General features: G+C 32.6%; 1 protein-coding gene across 1 annotated transcript in view; it reads right to left on the bottom strand.

Annotated features, from left to right (window-relative positions):
* Positions 1 to 2,591: 2,591 nt before the first annotated feature.
* The window catches only part of LOC139512564 (uncharacterized), a 53,234-nt gene continuing 32,670 nt past the window's right edge, over positions 2,592 to 23,155 (bottom strand). Inside the window, exons 9-17 of the mRNA XM_071300279.1 lie at positions 21,429 to 21,627; positions 17,120 to 17,976; positions 15,072 to 15,186; positions 12,932 to 13,126; positions 12,598 to 12,634; positions 9,843 to 10,130; positions 7,208 to 7,240; positions 4,020 to 4,109; positions 2,592 to 3,033 (exon numbers count right to left, since the gene is read on the bottom strand). Coding sequence (XP_071156380.1) covers positions 4,051 to 4,109; positions 7,208 to 7,240; positions 9,843 to 10,130; positions 12,598 to 12,634; positions 12,932 to 13,126; positions 15,072 to 15,186; positions 17,120 to 17,976; positions 21,429 to 21,627 — 1,783 coding nt within the window. The 3' untranslated portion in view covers positions 2,592 to 3,033; positions 4,020 to 4,050. The remainder of the gene's footprint in view (positions 3,034 to 4,019; positions 4,110 to 7,207; positions 7,241 to 9,842; positions 10,131 to 12,597; positions 12,635 to 12,931; positions 13,127 to 15,071; positions 15,187 to 17,119; positions 17,977 to 21,428; positions 21,628 to 23,155) is intronic.

The following is a 23,155-nucleotide window of genomic DNA, read 5'->3' as shown; positions in this document are numbered from 1 at the left end:
GGGTTATATTCGTCTCAATTAATTTATGATGGTGTGAAAAAACTCTAAACGAGAGGGATGGTGCTTGATTTTTTTATGATGAAGACTTTTTCAATCAGTTAAACTGAAGTTTCGGGCTAGCATGTCAGTAACTGCTAGTTGTCCTGCTATTTTATGTATCATTGTCATTTTGCTTAGTTTCTTTTGTTACATATTCTGACATATGATTCGGTTATATTTTAAGCTGAGTTTTACTGTGTGTGTTTCTGCCTTTGAGCTAGGTATTTTTGTTTTACTCTTATAATAGCTATAGCAACATTCAATTCACATTAAGAGGCATTTTCAAATAATTCCCTAGAAAAAATCATTCTAAATTTCAAGAGAAAGGGTCTTCCTAGAAACTCCATTAGTCCAGGTTTACGGTACCTATTATTGTACAAATTATCATCATAAATGTTATATAATTGTGCACTTTCTGATGTTATGTATGTATTATTGTCATTTTGTTAATTTTCTTTGGTTACATCTTCTGACATCATACTCGGACTTCTCTTGAACTGAATTTTAATGTGCGTATTGTATGCGTTTACTTTTCTGCATTGGCTAGAGGAATAGGGGGAGGGTTGAGATCTCATGAACATGTTTAACCCCGCCGCAATTTTGCGCCTGTCGTAAGTCAAGAGCCTCTGGCCTTTGTTAGTCTTGTATTTTTTCAATTTTAGTTCCTTGTGTACAATTTGGAGTTTAGTATGGCGTTCATTATTACTGAACTAGTATATATATTTGTTAAGGGGCCAGCTGAAGGACGCCTCCGGGTGCGGGAATTTCTCGCTGCATTGAAGACCTGTTGGTGACCTTCTGCTGTTAACAGTCTGCTCTATGATCGGGTTGTTGTCTCTTTGACACATTCCCCATTTCCATTCTCAATTTTACTTTCGAAACATATGTAGCAACAGTCCATCCTGCATATACCTGTACGGTATATATCTCCCCGATGATACAATACTTCAAGGCTGGCGTTTCTTATTCAGATTTTCTTGACAGAAGGGTTGCTGCTCCCAAGGCAGCTATTAAACCAAGAGTTTAAAGTATTGATGTTCTAGACACCCCTGTGTGAACCGTACGAAGCAATAACGAGTTTGTTGACCGCTATGATATATCGATTTCACAAATGAAGACGGATATGTTCAGTTCGTCGCTACCACCATCCAGTACTCTCAAATGTGACCTACCGAACTAGACTTGCCAGATTTGGAGCAGCATTTGCTTATCCTTCTCTGTGATCAACACCGGTTTTTGGTGTTGTTGGTTTTTTTTGTTGGTTGTTTGGGGGGGGGGCGGGGGTTCTTGTAGCTCAGTTTTTCGTTCTTTTTATTTATTTGTATTTTGTATGCTGTTTTGGTTGATCTTTTGTGATTTTATTGCCATGACGTACATTGTGTACATTGTCAGTTCTGTTTCTACTTATGAGTTTGTATGTCCTTTTGATTTGATAATGGAATGCATTTAATGACGTGAGTGTGTGGTTATTGGGGTATGTCATTTCTACCCGAGTTCAGTCTCAAAATCCCAGGACTGGTTTGAAACCGAACAAACAATCAGGCATCTTGGTTATGCTCGTCTCATTAATGTTTTTTTTTATGAAAGTGTTGTTCCTTCAAACAAGATATGTGTTGCTTACTTACTAGTGAAACAAAATCTGTCATGTCAGGGCTTTTTAAAGCGGACTATACGGTCTGAGTAGTTCCATGTTATGGCATCAAATAAATTAATCTGTATTGTAAAAAGACACAATAAAAATAACTACGGCACAAAGTAATTCAAAAAGGGGAAATTGATAAAGACCGTTATAATCAAAAGAACAACTGTCATATTCCTGACATTGTACAGTAGGGTTGAGTGAAATGTGAATGCACTGAAGCTTACGATACTTTAGTCCTTTGACTGACACACCCCTACATTTATTTATTTTTTATCTTTACAGCTATCGGGTTCATGTTTCTATTTAAAACATTTCTAATCTGAGAATATATTAAACCAACCAAGTATTAAGCGCTACTAAACTGGCATTGACAAACGATTGATTTTCGATCCGTATACTATTGATGAGTTATTGAAATAATTCGAATCAAGTGTGTTCTACCCAAAGTTACAGATTTCCAGAAAACCATTCCTTTGGACACGAGTATAGCTGACGAGTCTATCTTTGATAAAATGTTACAGGAATGTTGATGACTTTTCAAGTCACTATTTACAACCAATCCATTCGTATCGTTTATAAATAAACACCTTCAACTGTTGCAAACCGATGGTTCAAACTTGTAATCGCCAGTAAGGAGATTATAAAACTCTTCTATCTTAGTCCTTATGCAGTTTTCAACTGAAGGTCAATCGAATATTGCTGTGAAATGTAATTGGTTAACTTATCATTACACATCAATATTCAAAACATCTGATCAATATCTGTAAACACATCGAACAACATCCGTACATCTGTTTCATTGTTGAAAAGACTGACATAAACGATACTATATGGCACGATCACACAAAAAATTATTAGCACAATTTGATTCATGTGTCTTCACTGAGATGAACTGTTCAACAAAATATCATTTTTATTTGAGCAATTTTATTTCAAGCAATACAATACTTTATTCATTTGCTTTTTTTCACTAACAGAAAACAGAAAGTCATAAAAGCTACATAACAAAATGATACTATAGAGCATTATCAAAATGAAAAAAAGCAAACCCATAGTTTTGATAATGAACTTTCACTTGGCAAAAACAATATTAAGATTGAATAAATTATATTAAACCATTCAGATTTTGTTAATCCATGTCATTTCTTATCTTCTTTGTTTCAACTTTAAGGTTGGATTTAAGCTTTATACAGCATTCTCAGCAAAGCCACACAATATCAATATCATTATCTGTAAAATAGTCATCACCAAGCCCTTCTATAGATAGAATATTAGACTCTTCCTTGATCTGAGAAAATCCAGCTCTCTCACGATATACATATTACCAAAACGTCAGCTTGATTTTGTAGAACCTATTTATAGATTGATTTATCAAACATTTTATTAGTATACACTATTTGGTTTTCCGATATCTAAAACTCTTTGGTCGGGTTGTTGTCTCTTTGACACATTCCCCATTTCCATTCTATGCTTTATTGAACCGACAAGGAACAAGTATATTCGACACATTCCCCATTTCCATTCTCAATTTTATTGGACTGACAAGGGACACGTATATTTGACACGTTATAAAACTTATAAATTGATAAACAGCGATATTACTGACTCAATCGGATGAAATATATTGAATATACTCAAAAATAGGTAATAATTGATCATACTTTGAAACATGCGTGCACAGAATGTCTTAATATGTAATAATTTGTTGATATTCTTTGTTTGGTATTATTAGTATGTTCTATAAGAAAATTTCGATAATAAACAAAACGCTTAAATATCAAATTATTTGAAATGATCTTAAAAGGAGCAATTTGTGCGATTGTACGTGTTAAAATAATAATCAATTTCAAGTCTTGCTACACAGGGATTAAAAAACTATATAATACGTAGACGACATTAAAATATCCAAAAGGATTTTATCAAAATGCAAGTACAAAGTACAGACAACACCTTTGGCAGAATTTAAGTCCTTAATGAGAACCAATAGCACACAAAACACTTAATTCAGATCATGTATGATGATAGCTACCACATCTTTGATTGTGGGTTTGTGTTCAGTTAATAATTTCTTAATTGTTTTTTGTGTATAGTTGATCGTTGTTTCATCGTTTTTTTTATTTTTTCGCAATGATCTTGTCCGTTTGTTTTTGACTTATGAGTTTAAACCTCCCTTAGTCATCCCTCGCCTCTGTTATCATATTTTTGGTCTTCTGGTGTAACGATGAAACGTATATGACTTTTGTCACTTGCGAACCTGATGATTTCAATTTACAATCAATTGTATTAAATAACTCATGTGTTGCATGTACTATTTTGGTATTTCTAATTTTGCTAATACCTGCATTTACTTGCTGCTTATTGGGTTGTAGCTATAATCTGCCAAGAAAGACTATCACATCTGTGACAGCAATCAGTATGGTAAGGAAGCCTTACAATAGATAATTGTGTCATTTGAAATTCAAAACTACTTAATGAAAACAAAGTACATGTAAACAGTTATCAAAAGTACCAGAATTATAATTCAGTACGCCAGACGCGCCTTTCGTCTACATAAGACGCATTAGTGACGCTCATATCAAAATAGTTATAAAGCCAAACAAGTACAAAGTTGAAGAGCATTGAGGATTCAAAATTCTAAATGGTTGTGATCAAGTACGGCTAAGGTAAATGTAATCTATTCCTGGGACAAGAAAATCCGTAGTTTTGGAAAAAAAATCAAAGGTTTTGTAAAAAGGAAATTTATAAAATTGACCACATAATTGATATTCATGTCAACACCGAGGTGCTGACTACTGGGCTGGTGATACCCCCCGGGACGAAACGTCCACCAGCAGTGGCATCGACCAAGTGGTGTAAATAGTTATCAAAAGTACAAAAGTAGACATTTGCTGGGTCTTCAAAGAGCTCCAAGAAACCTCTTTCTAAATTATTAACATCTATTTTATCAGCAATCAAAGAGGTGGCGTGAATCAGATATGGATACTTAAAAATTCCAAAGATTTCTTTTAGAGTACATAAAATTCAACTCTCTATCATCTTGTAATAGTATTAAAACATTTGACTTTTCTACACTTTATACAAGTATTCCACATTCCAAACTAAAAGACAAATTGAAAGAGTTGGTATTGCTTTGTTTCATAAAAAAAGAATGGCCAACGAAGATACAAGTATCTTGTCTTAGGAAGGGATAAATTCTACTTTGTAAAAGATCACTCTGATTTAAACAAAAAATTCTCTGAAACTGACAAGTTGCTTGATTTCTTGATTGACAACACATTTGTTACGTTCGGAGGACGTGTTTTTCACCAGAACGAATTGTACCCCTCTTCTTGACGACTTGTTTCTTTATTATTATGAGGCTGACTTCATACAGGAACTTCTTAGGAAGAAAGATAAGAAGTTCGCAATATCCGTTAACTCTACTTTCCGCTATATAGATGATGTTCTTTCACTAAATAATTCAAAATTTGGTGACTATGTCGAACGCATCTATCCCATTGTACTAGAGATAAAGGATACAACAGATACAGTTAAGTCGGCCTCATATCTTGACTTACATCTACAAATTGACAATGAGGGTCGATTGAAAACAAAACTTTACGACAACAGAGATGATTTCAGCTTTGCAATTGTGAACTTTCCATTTCTAAGTAGCAACATTCCAGCAGCACCTGCATACGGTGTATATATATCCCAATTGATACGATATTCCCGTGCTTGCATTTTCTATTATGATTTTCTTGATAGAGGGTTGTTGCTCAAAGGAAGCTATTAAATCAAGAGTTCAAAATGGTGAAGTTGAAATCATCTCTTCGTAAATTTTACGGACGCCACCACGAGTTGGTTGACCGTTATGGAATAACCGTTTAACAAATGATATCGGATATGTTCCTTACGTCGTAACTACAATCCCCTTCTCTTTCATAAATGTGACCTACCGAATTAGACTGTTTACCGGATTTGATATCTCATAAGCAACACGACGGGTGCCACATGTGGAGCAGCATTGGCTTACTCTTCCGGAGCACCTGAGATCACTCCTAGTTTTTTGTAGGGTTCGTGTTGTTTATTCTTTAGTTTTCTATGTTGTGTCGTGTGTACTATTGTTTGTCTGTTTGTCCTTTTCATTTTCAGCAATGGCGTTGTCAGTTTATTTTCGATTTATGAGTTTGACTGTCCTTCTGGTATCTTTCGTCCCTCTTTTATACTTGAATTTCATCCGGATTTTTCATTATTTCATTATTGAAAGTTTTCCTTTACAATTATTTGATGAACTGTATTCATACGACGTTGACAATGGATGAACAGTTATACTGCATTCTTTTGGGCAAGCCCGTAACAACAGTCAATATTGACACTGACAGTTTTCTTTTAAAATTGCGCCACGTACACGTTGCACTCTGTGTTGCTGAGTATAGCAGAGTAACGAGATAGTGATACAGTAGCGTGCCAGTACATGAACTATCGCTAATGAGAGCAATTTTCTTAAAATGTTCTTTTGGTACATTACTATTATATACTAGCAGTTTTTGTAAATATTACAGTGACTATTGTATTGTGTTGTCTGTTTTGTAAACTTTTGTAATTTAATCCGTTAACATAAATTGTTTATTGCATCTCTTGATAGGGAAAATAAACAACTGAATGAATGAATGAATGAATGAATGAATGTTGAGAAGCAAAAAATACCGTAAAACACAGTCTACCAGCATCTTGACGACAAAACTATCATATATATTGATCCATATATCTTTTACTGAATGCAATTTTATCAGAAATCTGTACATTAGACTTCTTTCACAAATCAAAATTAACATACATGTAAATATTGTTATGCTTTTAAACGTCCGCTATGTTGGACCGTTAAGCAGAACATAATTTAATACAAATACATATGTATAAGCCGTAAATTTATTTCCCTGAGTACTAGCAATCATAATTTTATTGTAACTGACGCATTCATGTGTGCAGAAAAGTAAATCTAAAATTGTGCAGTGACGAGTATCTGAAAGGGTGCTGCGAAGTGTATTTGAATTGTCGTCCGTCTCGTTGAAACTTTATAATGTCTAATAACTATGATTTTGGAAAAGAAAATGATATCATTGCATAAATGAACTGATGAAAAACAAATTGAACATTTTAAATAAACATACGAGGACAACGTCAATAATTATAAAATTTCATGGTATTTTTTTTTAAAGTGGACAATTTTTGGAAACCTGTACATAGAAACTGTAGTAAAGCAAATGTGCTACACCATATTAATTCGTGTACGGTTGTTTTTCAGTAAACAATATCACATGTCAATAAAAAGAAAAATTACAAAAATACCGAACTCCGAGGAATAATACAAGAGTGAAAGTCCCTAATCAAATGGCAAAATCAAAAGCTCAAACACATCAAACGAACTGATAACATCTGTCATATTTCTGACTTGGTAAAAATAACTGTTGTATTTGTTTAGAATATTTGTGTTATGGTTTTTAAAGTTTTAAAATATGTAGTTAAAACTAAATGTAAGATTACCTGAAGCTAATCCATCAACTCCACCACTAACATCTAAAATGCAAGAAATTTGAATGACATAAAAGCATTTATTAACAAGAAAGTTAGTATTTTGAACATGTTGTCGAGATTGACTATTCAAACAAGGTGTTTTTCTCTAAATGTCTTTGCCTTTGGTTCATTTATATAATGCAACAGGAAAAGGAAAGGAATGAAGTGAACTGATACTGTTTTGTTAAGTCAAGATACATTAATGAAAGATTTATTTAAGAATTGAATGCTTCTTTTTGTAAATTCATTGGGGTGAAAAAGAGTTGACCGAGGTTCATTTTGTATGAAGCACGGAAGCGCTTCATTCTTAAAATGTGCGCACGGTCAACGCTTTTACAACCCTATGAAATTAGTAAAAGAAACATCCAATACTTATAATTGCATTTATTTCGCTATAATCATGAAAAACTATCAAGTTTTTTTTATTTACCTGTGCACTTTATTCTTGAAGCACGTGTCAACATGAAGCGAAGTTGATTAAGGAATAACGCGAGATTGAATTTAGCCAATCAGAATAACGTATTATTTTGAAACATACATGTACATCTAATGTAATTATTAAATATTGAAAATGGTATCGGGATTGAGTTAGCACGATACACGTATGGCCCAATGAAACGAAAAAGTAACAACAAATAGTATACTAGAAATTATTCTACCAACAACTAATTCGTAAAATTTGTAATCTGTTTATCCTATCTATGATCAGTTTATCACTAAAGGGTATGGCATGAAAGAAATATTCGAAAGGCTGGCAAATGTTCTTGCAAATCTATTTGAACATTACTGCATATGATAGTAATCATGATCTAAGAGCCATTTGTGATGCGAATTTGATATTTAAATGACTTATCAACTGTAAATAGTAAATAGAAGACCGGTAACAGGAATTGCTTGTCCATTATTTATTCGTTTGTCATCATAAATAAAGGCAACAGTAGTATACCGCTGTTCAAAACTAATAAATCCATGGACAAAAAACAAAATCGGGGTAACAAACTAAAACCGAGGGAAACGCATTAAATATAAGAGGAGAACAACGACATAACACTAAAATGTAACACACATAGACAAAATCCCACGAGAATAACAAATATAACATATATATATAACATAAGAGTGACATAATTTTGCAGTGAAAGTAATATTATCAAGCTATTATATTTGTGTGTGTTAATCAGTTATATTTATCTACGAATTTTATAATTCACTTTGTGTATTCCAGTTTTAATTTAAAATCCGTGATCATGACATGTGTAGTTGGTTTACTTTTATTCATTTGAACCTGAATTAGCAAAACTGAAACCAAACATTTGGAAAGTTAAAAAAAAGTATTGACCAACTAGTAATATCAAGACATTAAAAATTCCTAGATTTGAATACAAGAAGATGTGTCCATACTGGTCAGTATAAACATTGTGTGCTTCCATCAAGCCAGATTATTATAACGCGTGTTGTTCGTATATTTTAATTCTTTTGGGGTTTTATTGCGAATTTTTTGTGTGTTGGTCAACTGTGTAGTCGTTGTAACTGTTTTATATTTAAGTTTTCCTTTTCATGTACCAAACATATTCTTCATGATACACAACAGCAAACAGCAAACAATCAATCGACAGTAACAGCTGGTGTCCATACAATATATAAATACTTTAATTTGTATAAAAAGGTTCTAAATAGAAAAACCGAAAGTATAGGATGCCTACTAGCTTCTTAATTGTGTATTTTCCATTTATATGCAGCAATTTGTCAGCAGCGCCTGCATATGAAGTATACATCTCCCATTTGATGCGATAGTCAAGGGCTTGTATTTTCGATGATGATTTCCTGGATAGATGGCAGCTGTTCACGAGGAAGCTTCTAAACCCAGTATTCAAAGTGGTGAAGATGAAATGATCAAATGCCGTCATGAGTTCGTTGACCGTAGTTGACTATCCGTTTCACATATGATAGCAAATATGTGCCTGGTGTCGTAACTAAAATGTTGCCCCTTATTCCGAATATGATCTACCGAATTGGACTTATAACCGGGTTTGTACTAGCAGCAGCAACATGACGAGTTCCTGATAACTCCCTGTTTTTGGTTTGGTTAGTTTCACAGTCTTCGGTTTTTTTGTGCTATAAAATATAACCTAAAATACGGAAGATTGTATTATTGGTTGTCTACTAGTGTTGGCAGTCTATTTTCGACTTATAAGTTTGAAATTTCAATTTGTTTCTTTCGCCTTTCCTCTGATATGAAAGTCTTTAAAATTTATATGAAAATGTCAAAGATTCGTATAAACATACTTATGCAAAGTTATAAGATTACAGCCAACTGTAAGGCTGAACCACTTAGCTCCTGTATTAATTCATGTCGTAGCGTGCTACATTCACTTTCTAGACTTATTTCTAACGACAAAATCTAATTAAATCAGATAACTAATTCGTTCAATCAGACTTCGTAGAATTCGAGCCTGGCGCGCCTTTGCTTCAAAGGTTTTTTTTCTTTGTTTTTTTGGGGATTGGTGAGGACTTGTTTGGTAAAAGTTTGTTTATAAATTTAATTGCATGCTCAATTCATATTATACCTACGATTTGAATACATGTATAATAAAATGCAAAATACCTTCTGTAGTAGAAAAATAAAATTTTGTCGGAACAGAACTGCTGACATAGTAAGTATCATTTCCATAATTGGTTGTCATTGTAAGCCAGTATGATGTTGTTGCTGATAAGCCTGTAAGATCAAAGGTAGTTGCCTCTTTGTGAACTTTGAAAACCTTTGTCGAATTATCTGGTCTATACAAAATAATCGATATTCCTGCCCTTTCGTAACAGCTTGGGGCCTGAGTCCATTGAATGCTGACATTGGTGCCTGTTGTCTTTAAAACGGTTATATTCAAAGGACTGAAATCTAAATACAGTTTATATGTTACAGCTTGTAGAAAACAAATAGTGTATATGAAGTGCATATGTGAGATTGTAACCTACAAAATAAGACTTATTACAAGATTTGAACTAACATAAACATTAGTTGAGAAGGATATATATTCCGATCTGGAGCACATGATATTACAGCCAGTTCGTGGTGGTGTTCGTGTTGCTCACTCTTTAGTTTTCTATTTTGTGTAATGCGTACACTTATTTGTCTGTTTTGACTTTTTTAAGCCATGACGTTGTCAGTTTATTTTAATTCTATGAGTTTGACTGTCCCTCTGGTACCCTTTCGCCTTCCTCTTTCTGGAGAGTTAAACATTTTGATAATTGATTTTTTTTTATAGTAGATAGCTGATTTATATTTAGTCAGGTCGAATTTATTTTTAGTCAGGACAGTATTTAAAGATGTTACATTTGAACGCAAATGCCGAATAAAAGACTTTGGCATCATTTATCTCAGAAATTACAAATCTTGTATGTTTGTGTAATTAAAATATAAAAAAGAAGATGTGATATGATTGACAATGAGAGAGATCTCTATTAGATAAGGAAACAGAAATTAACAACTTTATATATAGGAAGATGTGGTGTGAGTGCCAATGAGACAACTCTCCATCCAAATAACAATTTAAAAAAGTATTCCATTATAGGTCAATGTAAGGCCTTCAACACGGAGCCTTGGCTCACACCGAACAACAAGCTATAAAGTATGTTTTAGATTTGATATTTATAAGCTTTTGATTCAAAATATTTTGGCCACGAGCATCACTGAAGAGACATTTATTGTCGAAATGCGCATCTGGTGCAGGAAATTTGGTACCGTTAATGATATTACTACCACTGGGTCGATGCCTCTGCTGGTGGACTGTTAGTCCCCGAGGGTATCGCCAGCATAGAAGCCAGTACTTCCGTACTGGCATGAAAATACAGATTCTTTGTGTAATTGAAATTTGCTGTTACAAAAAATTAGAAATTATTATAAATTAAGGAATGTATCTCCCTCATGCTAAGCTCTGATTCCTTTCACGGATTTGGCTATACTTTTTGGAACTTTTGGATTATAGCTCTTCATATTTAATAAAAGCTTTGAATTTTAAATATTTTGGCCACGAGCATCACTGAAGAGACATTTATTGTCGAAATGCGCATCTGATGCAGGAAAATTTGAACCGTTAATGTTATTACTACCACTGGGTCGATGTCTTTGCTGGTGGACTGTTAGTCCCCGAGGGTTTCACCAGCCCAGTAGCCAGTACTTTGGTACTGGCATGAAAATACGGATGTTTTGTGTAATTAAAAGTTGCTGTTACAATATGTTAGAAATTATTATAAATTAAGGAATGTATCTCCCTCATGCAAAGCTCTGATTCCTTTCACTGATTTGGCTATACTTTTTGGACCTTTTGGATTATAGCTCTTACTATTTTACATAAGCTTTGAATTTCAAATATTTTGGCCACGAGCATTACTGAAGAGACATTTATTGTCGAAATGCGCATCTGGTGCAGGAAAATTGGTACAGTTAATGTTATTAGGTCATTAAAAGTTCATTTGACATTAACCGGTTTGATTCTGTTCTTACATCGTTGTCACACAAATTGATTACTTTTCATTTGCAGATTACAAGTGTCAAACCTGACCATATGTTTTTTTACCACGCAAAGTATTATAAACTAAAATTATAGATTTTGACATTTTAACTAATTCCAATTAAAGAGGTCTTAAGGTCAATATGACTATACATTATATGCATTAACAAAAAGCTCATTATCATGGGAAGTGAGGAAACGAAGCCGTTTATAAAAAAGCTGAAAGTGGCATTTAAATATTGCAAATGTTCTTTATAACGTGGGATTTATTTTTCAAAAACTATCGTGTCACCCATTGCTCCATTCGCGAGAAGCTCCGGTAAATTTCAAACTTGATTTTATCAAGAAAGAATTTACATTTATGTCAACATATTAATAAAAATGCATATTCCAATATCTCATAAAATGAAATTTTGATATCAAGTATAAATTACTAATATACCATCTCCTAAATTATCTAAATCGTTCATTTATATTTTGGTATGGATTAGAAATCCAAAATCTGAAAATATGTTTTATTTGCAGAACACCGCCTCTTTTTAAAACTGAATGTTCGAAGATCGTTTCGATGTTGTGGCATAAGTATAGATTCAGCTGTAGTTACTGTTGTCCCATATTTTGTCAGATATTTCATGCCCATTGGCAGATTGTATTTGGGCAAAAATATAACAAATGATTTGTATGTTCAACATAATGAAGTTGTATTCAAATAGTTTTAAAAACACAGACAAAACTTGGGTTCTGTACATTTCTTGCACATATTCAGATCAGATGTTATAGGACTGTTTGAATTTTATCATCATTTCATGTATTACTACGAAAAGTTGCTTACAGAATAATGAAAAACCAACTTACAGTCTTGAACACCATTAATGGTTTTAACCATTTCAATCTATTAAAAAGAAAGATAAATGTTGTGTTATCTTTGATATTTATGCAACTTGCAAATTCTACGTGTTTTGTGTATGTATGTACTATGGAGCATATTGTTAAATAGTCTTTATAAGTTTCATTTGAACAGAGTTCATTATTTTGAAGATTGACAAAAATGAAATAAAGATAATAAAAATCTCAAGCAAAGAGTTCGCTTTTACGTTATACAGTCTTAAAACAAGATTGGCAAAAAACTTATATCCATCAGCTTGTTTTATTTGTCTTTAACTATCTTTAACTATACATTTATACTTACTGTTTTTGCAATGCTTGATTTAAGCATTGCAGAGTTAAACACCGTAACTTCAAGTAAATAAACATCATTTTTAAAGTCACCAATTGGAACTTCCATCCAGCAATTGTTTATTTCAAGATGCATGTCTATCATGAAACAATCGCCCATCCGAACACAGTAACATTCTTTTGGTAGCTTGTTGCAGTATTCTCTTGGCTAAAGTAGGAGAAAAGAAACAAAACAATCACAATATTATTTTTTCCATTTTCAAAAGACGGTGTATGGTAAGTGCAGTATTTGAACCCTTTATTGCACCAAAACATGAATATCAATATATATCTGGAGGGAGGTTACTGTAGTTTAGTTTTTTTTCAAGAAACGGTTACCGATTAGCAATGATACTCATTTAATAATATATAATATTAATAAAACGTAAAATCACAAAAATACTGAACTAAGGAAAATTCAAAAAGAAAAGTCCCCAATCAAATGGCAAAATCAAAAGTTCAAACACATCAAACGAATGGATAACATCTGTCATATTCTTAGTACAGGCATTGTCTAATGTAGGAAATGGTGGATTGAACCTGATTTTATAGCTAGCTAAACCTCTCACTTGTATGACAGTCGCATCAAATTTCATTACATTGTCACCGATAAGTGAACAAAACAAACAGACACAAAAGGTAAAAATGTCAAAGATAGGGCTACAGCAGTCAACATTCTGTTATCACTATAAAAACAACAAATGTAACGAAGAAGCACAAAAAGGCATACATCAAATTTAACATCCTCATCTTGCCCATACCATACAATTTTATTTATCTATGTTAAATGCACCCACAAAGGATGGAGGGTTTTAAGTACTGGTGTAAAATTGCGCGTTTGAAATTCGTACAGGTAGACATGAAATAATTTTGTAAACGGGTGTCTATAACGAATATCCGTCCTTTCTGCGCTAATGTGAATATTTGATTAAAATATGAGCGGAAGTTGGAACATGTCAAATATTTTCATGAGATATTTATGATAAAGAATTATTGATATATAAAATTTAATCATTGTTCTTAACTGCGCTGATATTATATATAGAAATCTTTAAAAATTATCATGTTACTTGAACAGTCATTTGACGTTTTGGTGCGTTTTTTCTTTCTTTTTTTTTTTTTTGGAAACTTATAAATAAAAGGTGCCAAAGAAGCTGTTTATAATTAAAAAAAAATTATATGATGTTGTAATGATAATATATGATAAAGAAATGAAATGTGAATTATTATCCCAACATGGACTATTCAACACTTCGGTGTTGACATGAATATCAATGATGTGGTCATTTTTATGAATTTCCTGTTTTCAAAACTTTGAATTTTTCGAAAAACTAAGGATATTCTTATCCCAGGCATAGATTACCTTAGCCGTATTTGGCACAACCTTTTGGAATTTTGGATCCTCAATGCTCTTCAACTTTGTACTTGTTTGGCTTTATAAATATTTTGATATGAGCGTCACTGATGAGTCTTATGTAAACGAAACGCGCGTCTGGTGTACTTAATTATAATCCTGGTACCTTTGATAACTATCATAATATATGAAAGCACGAATACATGTACAATAATAGCCTTAGTCTTATATTATTCATCTCAAAAGCTATAGACCTTAGACTCGGAAATATTGATATCTAATGAAAGTGGTGGTTTTTAATACTGTATACAGTATCTATTTTAATGATGAATATGGTAAACTGACCTCCATATGATTAAGGGTCCTGGTATGGTCTATATGTCTTATTGAAGCATATCACACATTTTAAACAGTTAAATTAACCAGACCAACAAATCACTATAAATGTGTTAACAATCACGGGTGTGGACTTACATGATCATCAATTTGGAGCTGGATGTGCCTATTCTCCCGGAGCATCTACAATCACACCCAGTTTTGTTAGATTCGTGTAGTTTAGCCTTAGATTTTATGTTATGTTGTGCTGTTTGTCATTTGTGCGGGGCTTTTTTCTATTTTTGGTCTGAATTTGATTAATGAGTTAGACTTTCACTTTGGGTTCGTACGCTTCTTATTGGCGATAATATATAATACAATTGTATATCAATGGACAAATACATTTGTAAGATGCCTTTGCCTTATATATCAACAATGATATTACCTGTGTTTGTATGTCAAACGTATGCTCGCTTCTGACCTCCTCTGTTTCATTCACTATGAATTTAAATGACATTTTCTTTATACCACTGTGTTGATCCTTCGCAGAAACAACAACGCTGAAAAAAAATGTTAAATTTAATATAAACTTCAACCACAATTAATATTTCAGTTTTTTATAAAAGTACTGAATTTTATTATATTAAGCGAAAAAGTAAAAGAAGACTGTTGAAAAAAGGAGTTATAATTTTTCATTAATATTCAAGGAAATCGGGTGTTGATATAATATAACAGCAACTTGATGGTCTTAAGTCGGCATGAGACAATAGATATAGTTTAGAGTATCAAGAAAATTAAAATCGAACATTTGACTAATAAATATTACAATTTTAGTTCAAAACTTTTGTCTCATAGATTTCGCTTTTCACGTCAATTGGTTAGTCACAATTAGACATGTTCACCATAAGCCGATACCGAATCCGAAACTGAAACCGATACCGAAACACAAAAAAAAGTAGTGAGGTAAATGATAAATGTTCATAATGATAATTAACTCAACCCTTAAACTCCATTGTATTTTGTTTTTTGCAATTTGAATACACGAGATGGAGTATTACTTCAAATAGTATGAATAATTCGCAATACTGAGGATTTTCTTATCCCAGACATGGATTTAACTCTAGTCGTATTTTGCACAACCTTTTTGAATTTTGGATCCTCAATGCTCTTCTACTTAATACTTGCTTGTCTCTCTAACACTTTTGATTTGAGCGTCATTGGTGAGTCTTATGTAGACGAAACGCGGGTATTGCGTATCAAATTATAAGCCTGGTACCTTTGATTACTATGACTTTCAATTCTTCAATTCACATGAATCTATCAATCAAGCTAACTTAAATTCAACCATTTTTGAATGCAGAAATGCAAGTAATATACAAATTTAAGATTTTGATGCATTTATACAATTTATTTATGATGTATATAATTCATGAAGCAGTTATCGTCGTTGGGAAAGAGCTGCGCATAGTTTAACAATAGGTGCATTATCGTTCTGACTATGTTTATAAAGAGAACCTATTATTATATAAATTTTCATTCGTCTTATGGAATGTTTTAGATTTACATAAACCCTAGAATTGAAACATTTGCGTTGATTGCGAAATTTTGCACTAAGATAGATATATCGTATCTGCAAGTAAATAACAATCACTAGAAAACGAATATAGTTCGTGTGGACCGATCGCATCCACCAATGTGTAAGTCATTGCGTCATTGTTATGACCTGAGAAACCAGGTTTTATATATTGTATTTTCTTTCCTATGTCTATTGTTGCTTGCGTATTAATTCATTGTCTATAACAATTTTCACTTTAACAAATGTGTTTTTTTGATTTGGCGATTTATTCATTGGGAGGTGCCATCAGTAGATCCAATTCTGGCCAATCACCCTTCATAGATTCCTATTCTTCAATTGAAGGCCATGTTATCACTAATCTGTATGTTAGATGAATTATTTCATGGATAGGTGAATGAATAGTTTCATGGATAGCTTAATGAATACATTCATGGTTAGCTTAATGAATACTTTCTTGGTTAGCTTTATCATGTTTATGAATCAAAGTTTTGCTAACATAAAAAGTCAAAGCGAATAGTTCAAATGTAGGGTAATATCTTTACCAAATCAATACTATTAAAAGTGTATTTTGCTAGTTTATACGTACCACTCATTTATTCCTCTGTCTTATACTCTGATTTATGTATAGTATTCTTAACTTGCGTTATTATTTTTTTATTTGATACTTCCCTTTGATTTTTTGATAGATTCATGTAAATTGTTGAATTGAAGTAATACTTTATCTAGTACATTAAAATTTCACACAATATGATAGAGTAACAGGGTTGAATTAATTAAACATATAAACATGTATTATTTTCCTCACTACTATTTTTGGTTTCGGTATCGGTTTCGGTATCGGTTTCGGTATCGGTATCGGCTTATGGTGAACACGTCTATTACTAAACAAAAAGCGTAGTGAAATAAAAAAAAGTTACCTGCTAGAGAAAGGATAGTTTCCATCATTTATGTTAAGATCTATCATTAGTTCGTATACAAACGGTTCACTGCTATCAAAATGAACAACTGTAGAGTCCACTTTTGTATTACTCATGATATCGTATGCTCGAACCCAAAATTGGTGGGAATCTCCATCTTCTATATCAATTCCATCTAGGTTAAAAGTAAAGTTTTCCCGAAGAGGAAAAACAGGAACCCATCCAATCTGTGGTATTTCTGTGCTGACTTTTCCATGCCTGGTTTCAAATCGCACAATGGAGTTAATATTTCTAATAGCCGTTTTGTTTCTGAAGCCCTCATTGTCGTCAAATATATTTGGGATTCTCTTGTAATCAACTCTATTTAAACCATCACTTAGTCTTGGCGTATAGTCTAGAATTTTGGCCAGAAAATGACCCTTTTCGTGTACATCGTTTACAAAATGGTTAGTCCATGACACATTCATGTGTGAACTAAACTTCGTCATCCAAGAGAAATGCGATTCATTGGATGCAGATACTGCATACAAACGATGAATTTCACTTGTAATTATTTCTGACGTGTTGTCATAAATGACAAATCTTCTGGCATATCTAGAATTATTCGCCCTATCATTAACTTCTAAAATCACAGAATAAACCCCTGGATCTGTTGGTTGGTAAGTAGGAAACCTTATGGGATTCTCTGGAAGTACTTCCTTTATATAATCCGGAACTGGATTGAACTTTGTTGTTATATCTGGTTCTCTTAAACCTGTATATTCGACGCTATACTCCATTTTCCAAACTTCTATGACATATTTCTCTATTCCCGCTAGCTTGTCAACCCATCCAGACCATTTTGGTGAGATTGGTAACTTTTCAAATTATAAGAAATACAATTCATTTCAAATGTTCATTCAAATGTATCATTAGATTTACTTGAGGTAGGTATTATTTGACCTATTTAAATATTACTTGCAGTGAGTTTCTACGAAATATCTCGTTCAAAGATGTGTAAAAATAATCTTTGAACTGTTTATTATATCATCAAAGTAATCATCACACCTGGCGCCACATTTAACAAATAAACAACAGCTTTTTTTTCAAAATATAACATTTTGTTTTGTCTAAACATTCTAACTTTTCAAAATTATCTCTACGAAAATTTAGTAAAACTTCCAAACCCAAATGACATAATTAGAATAAACGACAGTGCGGCTGGTTATAAACTAGGAATGTTGATTAAAATATAGATTTATATAACCAGACGTTTAACATGCACTACACTGGTACAAACTAAAATATATTGTTCAATTTACATTTGATTTTCTTGAAATCGACAATGAGATTAACGGTAACCATCAACACAGGTGTCTTTCGATTTAACGAAAGAAATGATCGTGAAAGAATATCTAACGGCGGTCAAGTATTGAAAGACGATCGTAAAATCTCTGTTAACGGATCGTGAAAGACATTTAATCGGGAAGACATACGAAAGGTCAATAAATATTCGAATTTAATTAATTATACAGACAAATTAACGACAAAATAAAACTGTTTGTCAAAATAGTTAAACATTATAATCAGTATGTGAGAATATCCAGTTTTAACAGTACATAGTTATTACAAAACAACAAAAGGCAGATTGCTCTCGACATTTCAATGACATAAAAAATGTGAACAAACATGATTTTTTTCACAAATTTGAGTAGAAAAACTACGTTTGTCCGAATAAGGGCATTCCATTTAATTAATCAAATGGTTCTCATAGTTATTTTGTATAAACATAATCTACTACTTGGTAAATAAAGAACTATTTACACAAAAATTTATTTTTCGGATCGTGAAAGATCACGTACCGCATTTTGGAAGATCGTGAAAAGGATCGTGAAAGATCTGATGTTACGAAGACGTTCAAACTATTCTTCAGTTATAACATAATTAATATTTGTTATTGGTATTGAGCAAAGCTAGTTTTTTTTATTGTCATGTGAATTACTCACTTATCACGAGTTATAGGATACCCACAGTTTGTACATTGGATCCTAAAAACTACATGTCCGTCGGACAGGATTCACCTGACCCCGAATTTGCCTCATTTCATGGATGAAGATTCATTTGTGTGGTCAAGTCCGTATCGCGAATTCGTTAAGCTTTAGGATAACTGTCTGTTGTTATGATTGTAAGGTGTACATTTTCGACTTCTGCAAGGTTTCAAATAGCATCGAACTCATTATCATGCATCATTCGACAATGTTCTTTTTATGTTGTTTAGCCTTTTGGATATATACCTGTATGCTATAGCACCAAGGTATTTCGTTTATGGTGTAGATGTCTGTTTGCATGTTTCATATATGACCATGATGTCTGGCTGTCGGTCAGGGTTCATATACTTTTGACCTTATGTTCCGAATTAATTGGCCAAGTATAACTTTTACATTTGTCAGTTTCTAAGGCACTGTAAGAATCGGAACACATTTATTTGGTGTATGGGATATTCGTAGAAATGCCATGGTTCATCTGACCTTGAACTCTTTTGATGAACCATTAACAATCGTAAAGCAGACGAGACATTACATCATTTGATTTCTAGTATTCTAGTGTCTGTAGTATATAGTTAAATCAATCCACATATGCGTTGTATATAAATAATTTAAGAAAGTACTGTTGCACAAAATGTTGGTTATCGTTCAATCTCAAATTATTCATGAAAGATACTGTTTTGCAGTAATTTTTTTGTTTGATGGATATCATTTTGGTTTAAACGTTGCATATCCGTATTATTGGCTAAATAGTGTCGGTCTGCCTGAATTGCACTTAGTCGATTCTCAGAGCTGAATCTTTCACACTTATTTAGACACGTTTTTAGTTGGGTTTTTTTTTTTATATTGTTTTTGCTTTCGAGGTAAAGTGTTGAAAAGAAAAAAGTTACAACTTCAACCAGTTACAGGTTTATCAAATGGTAATAGAATGATTACTAGTATTAAGTCTGGTCAAGCATTATCTTTCACGATGAAAATAATGCGTTGCCTGATCTTTCACGATCAAGTTTGATGGAAGTTCAACAAATTCAAGGTTTTCATATACAAATTAATGCTTTTAAGGGAAGAACATACTTTAATTTTACTGTACTATCAGATACACAAAAGATTAAATTTCAAATATATCATGATAAACATGAAATAATGAAATATGACCATTATAGGTACAAAAAGCGTGTTATTTGTAATTAATTTCATAGACATGCATTGCGACTTTTGTGTCTTTTTTCATAAAGTATTGCATATGTTCTTTATCTTATTTCACAGTTATGTTGAGGAAGTTAAACCATTTTGACAGACATATTTGTTTTGTTCGCATTTGTTCCGCGTTTTGAAAATTAAGGGATTTTTTCAAAAATTCTGAACTAGAATTTACATTAATGTCTTTCACGACCCGTTACCAGAGCTTTCACGATCGTCTCTCAATACTTGACCGCCGTTAGATATTCTTTCACGATCATTTCTCTCGTTAAACCGAATGACAGCCGTCATCAAGAATAGTTAACCGATAACAAATGTTTAAGTTAAAACTCACTCGCGACAATTTCTGTCTTAGATGTTTAGATTATATAGTACTGAGTCCTCTAATATATTTTTTTATTATTGTATCTAATTCCCGTATGATTAAAATGAGAACGAAAACGGGGAATGTGTCAAGGAGACGACAACACGATCAAAAGAGCAAAAATAGCACAAAGCCATCAATAGATCACCAAGGCTGCGAGTAAAATCTGCCAATCAGGCGAACATCATGTACCCCCTAAACTAAACTAAAACGTGTACTAGTTCAGAGAAAAAGAACGTCATACTAAATTCCGAAACATATAAATGAACCAAAATTTAAACAAAAAATATAAAGAACAGAGGCATAAAAGTATCATCTTACCTTTACGACGCACCATGTATCAACCATTATGAAGTTTATGTACTTTGACTAGTTTTGTTTTTCCCTTAATTTGTTTCCTTGATCAATTTATGACATTTATTGTGTCTGTTTGTTTTGTTCACGCATCGTTATCAATATTAAAAAATTTGATGCTACTTTCGTACAAGTGAAAGGTTAAGCGCTATCATACTAGGTTCAATCCACTATTTTCTACATTTGAAAATGTCTGTAACAAGTCAGGAATATGACAGTTGTTGTCAATTCGTATGATATGATGTTTTTTTATCATTTGATTTTGCCATTTGATTAGGGACATTCCGTTTTGAATTTTCCTCGGAGTTCAGTATTTTTGTGAATTTTAATTTTTAAAAATCGATAAACTACTCTTGCCCTAATTTACCTTAGTTATATCTTCCCGCAACTGCAGTGGAATTCCATTTGAAGTACAAGTGTCCTTTTTTTCTATGCAATGGTTTGGTTCATCATAGTCAAACCAGAACTCCATGGAGTTTTCCTCGCTGATACCAGAGTACGTGTCGGTTCCCGAATATCTAACCTTCCGATATCCGCCAGTTGTAATTGTATATTTGATCTTATACCTGCATTAATAAGACACACAATCATAAATTCTATAGCATTAACACAACCCGAACGTGATCCTTTGCAATTGATTTTTATAAAAAGCATATTTCTAATTTAAGCTATCCGTATATTATTACAGATTCATTAGAACAATTAGATAATTTGCAAAAGTGTGTAATTTTTCAAAGATCATTTTATAAGGCTCCAATCTTATTCATATACCTTGGCATATTTTTCGAATCCAAACAATTATCTCAACGAATTGAAAATTGTACAGTGCTTAATGTTTTTGTATCTTTGAACTATAAGCTTTAGAAACCGCACAAAAATATCTTAGGTTTCGCAATGCTTTTAATATATTGAAGCTAATTTGGTTATATTCCCTTTTGGATGGTAATTAACTTAAATATTCCTCAATTTACATTATCGGATAGTGTTCTTTAATTGTCTAATGTCCAGATGTTGGTTTACAAGGCAGCTGGACATACGACAGATAACAGCAGACTAAATTACAGACAAAATGACAGATGGACGGATAAACAGGATACTTCAATATAAAAGAAAATATGATACATATATACGTTCAAGGCAGAAATCAAATAATAAATCGAAACCAAATAAACTAGTAGTGTAACCTTCCTAGTGGTTTGAACACTTTACCCCAAAAAAGCCTGTCGTTTAATTTTTCTTGTTTTTCTATCATTGATAAACCAGGCAAAGCTAAGCATCTTGTAAAATTAAGAAAAAAAACTTGGAACCAAAGGTTCAAAATCTTTTGTAACTCAAATATGTCATCTTTTACATTCTAGTATCGGTCAAATTTGGAAGTTTTAGAAATAATTTTGTGTATAGAGGCAAATACGTTAATAGCATAGTTAATAACCATAAAAGAGGGACGAAAGATACCAAGGGACAGTCAAACTCATAAATCAAAAATAAACTGAAAACGCCGGAATATAAATGAGGCGAACATTAGTTCACTGATACCTTTTTATTGTATTTCTATTTTTACTTGATTAAAACTTTTGTCTGAACTAGAAAAAAAAGGGTAATCAGAGTCGGCCCGCTAATGTGAATGTGATTGTTGTAGCATTTGAGAATTTGTTTTTTTAAATGAATTGTTTCGTCTATTTTTTTTTAATAATAACCATTTATGGTGCTATACAAGTCTGTTGTGCCTGCAAAAAAATATAAAAATTTAACCACCAAATGTTTTCGTATTTAAGTTTGAAATAGGCCCCAACCCTCAAATTGTCTCATTAAATGAGAACAAAATTCAGAACGACCTTAACTTGTTTTTCTGATGAACGAGGCCTTAGATATTTTGCATATGGATTTATCATCATGAGGTTGAATGTCTTGATTCATCATGATCTACACGTGACTTTCATATTTGACCTCAAGGTCAACTTAATTTTGTTGGTTTTTTTTTTGCAAAAAACACAACCGTGCCATAGCTTATTCGTGTTTTAACCTAGTCCTTACATTTTTGGCATGTGCATTATCATCATGAGTTGGTGTGCCCCTTAAAATATTGACCTCCAT

The sequence above is a fragment of the Mytilus edulis genome, chromosome 2 (genome assembly GCF_963676685.1).
Source record: "Mytilus edulis chromosome 2, xbMytEdul2.2, whole genome shotgun sequence".
NCBI lineage: Eukaryota > Metazoa > Mollusca > Bivalvia > Mytilida > Mytilidae > Mytilus > Mytilus edulis.
This window is presented reverse-complemented; position numbering and strand designations above follow the sequence as displayed.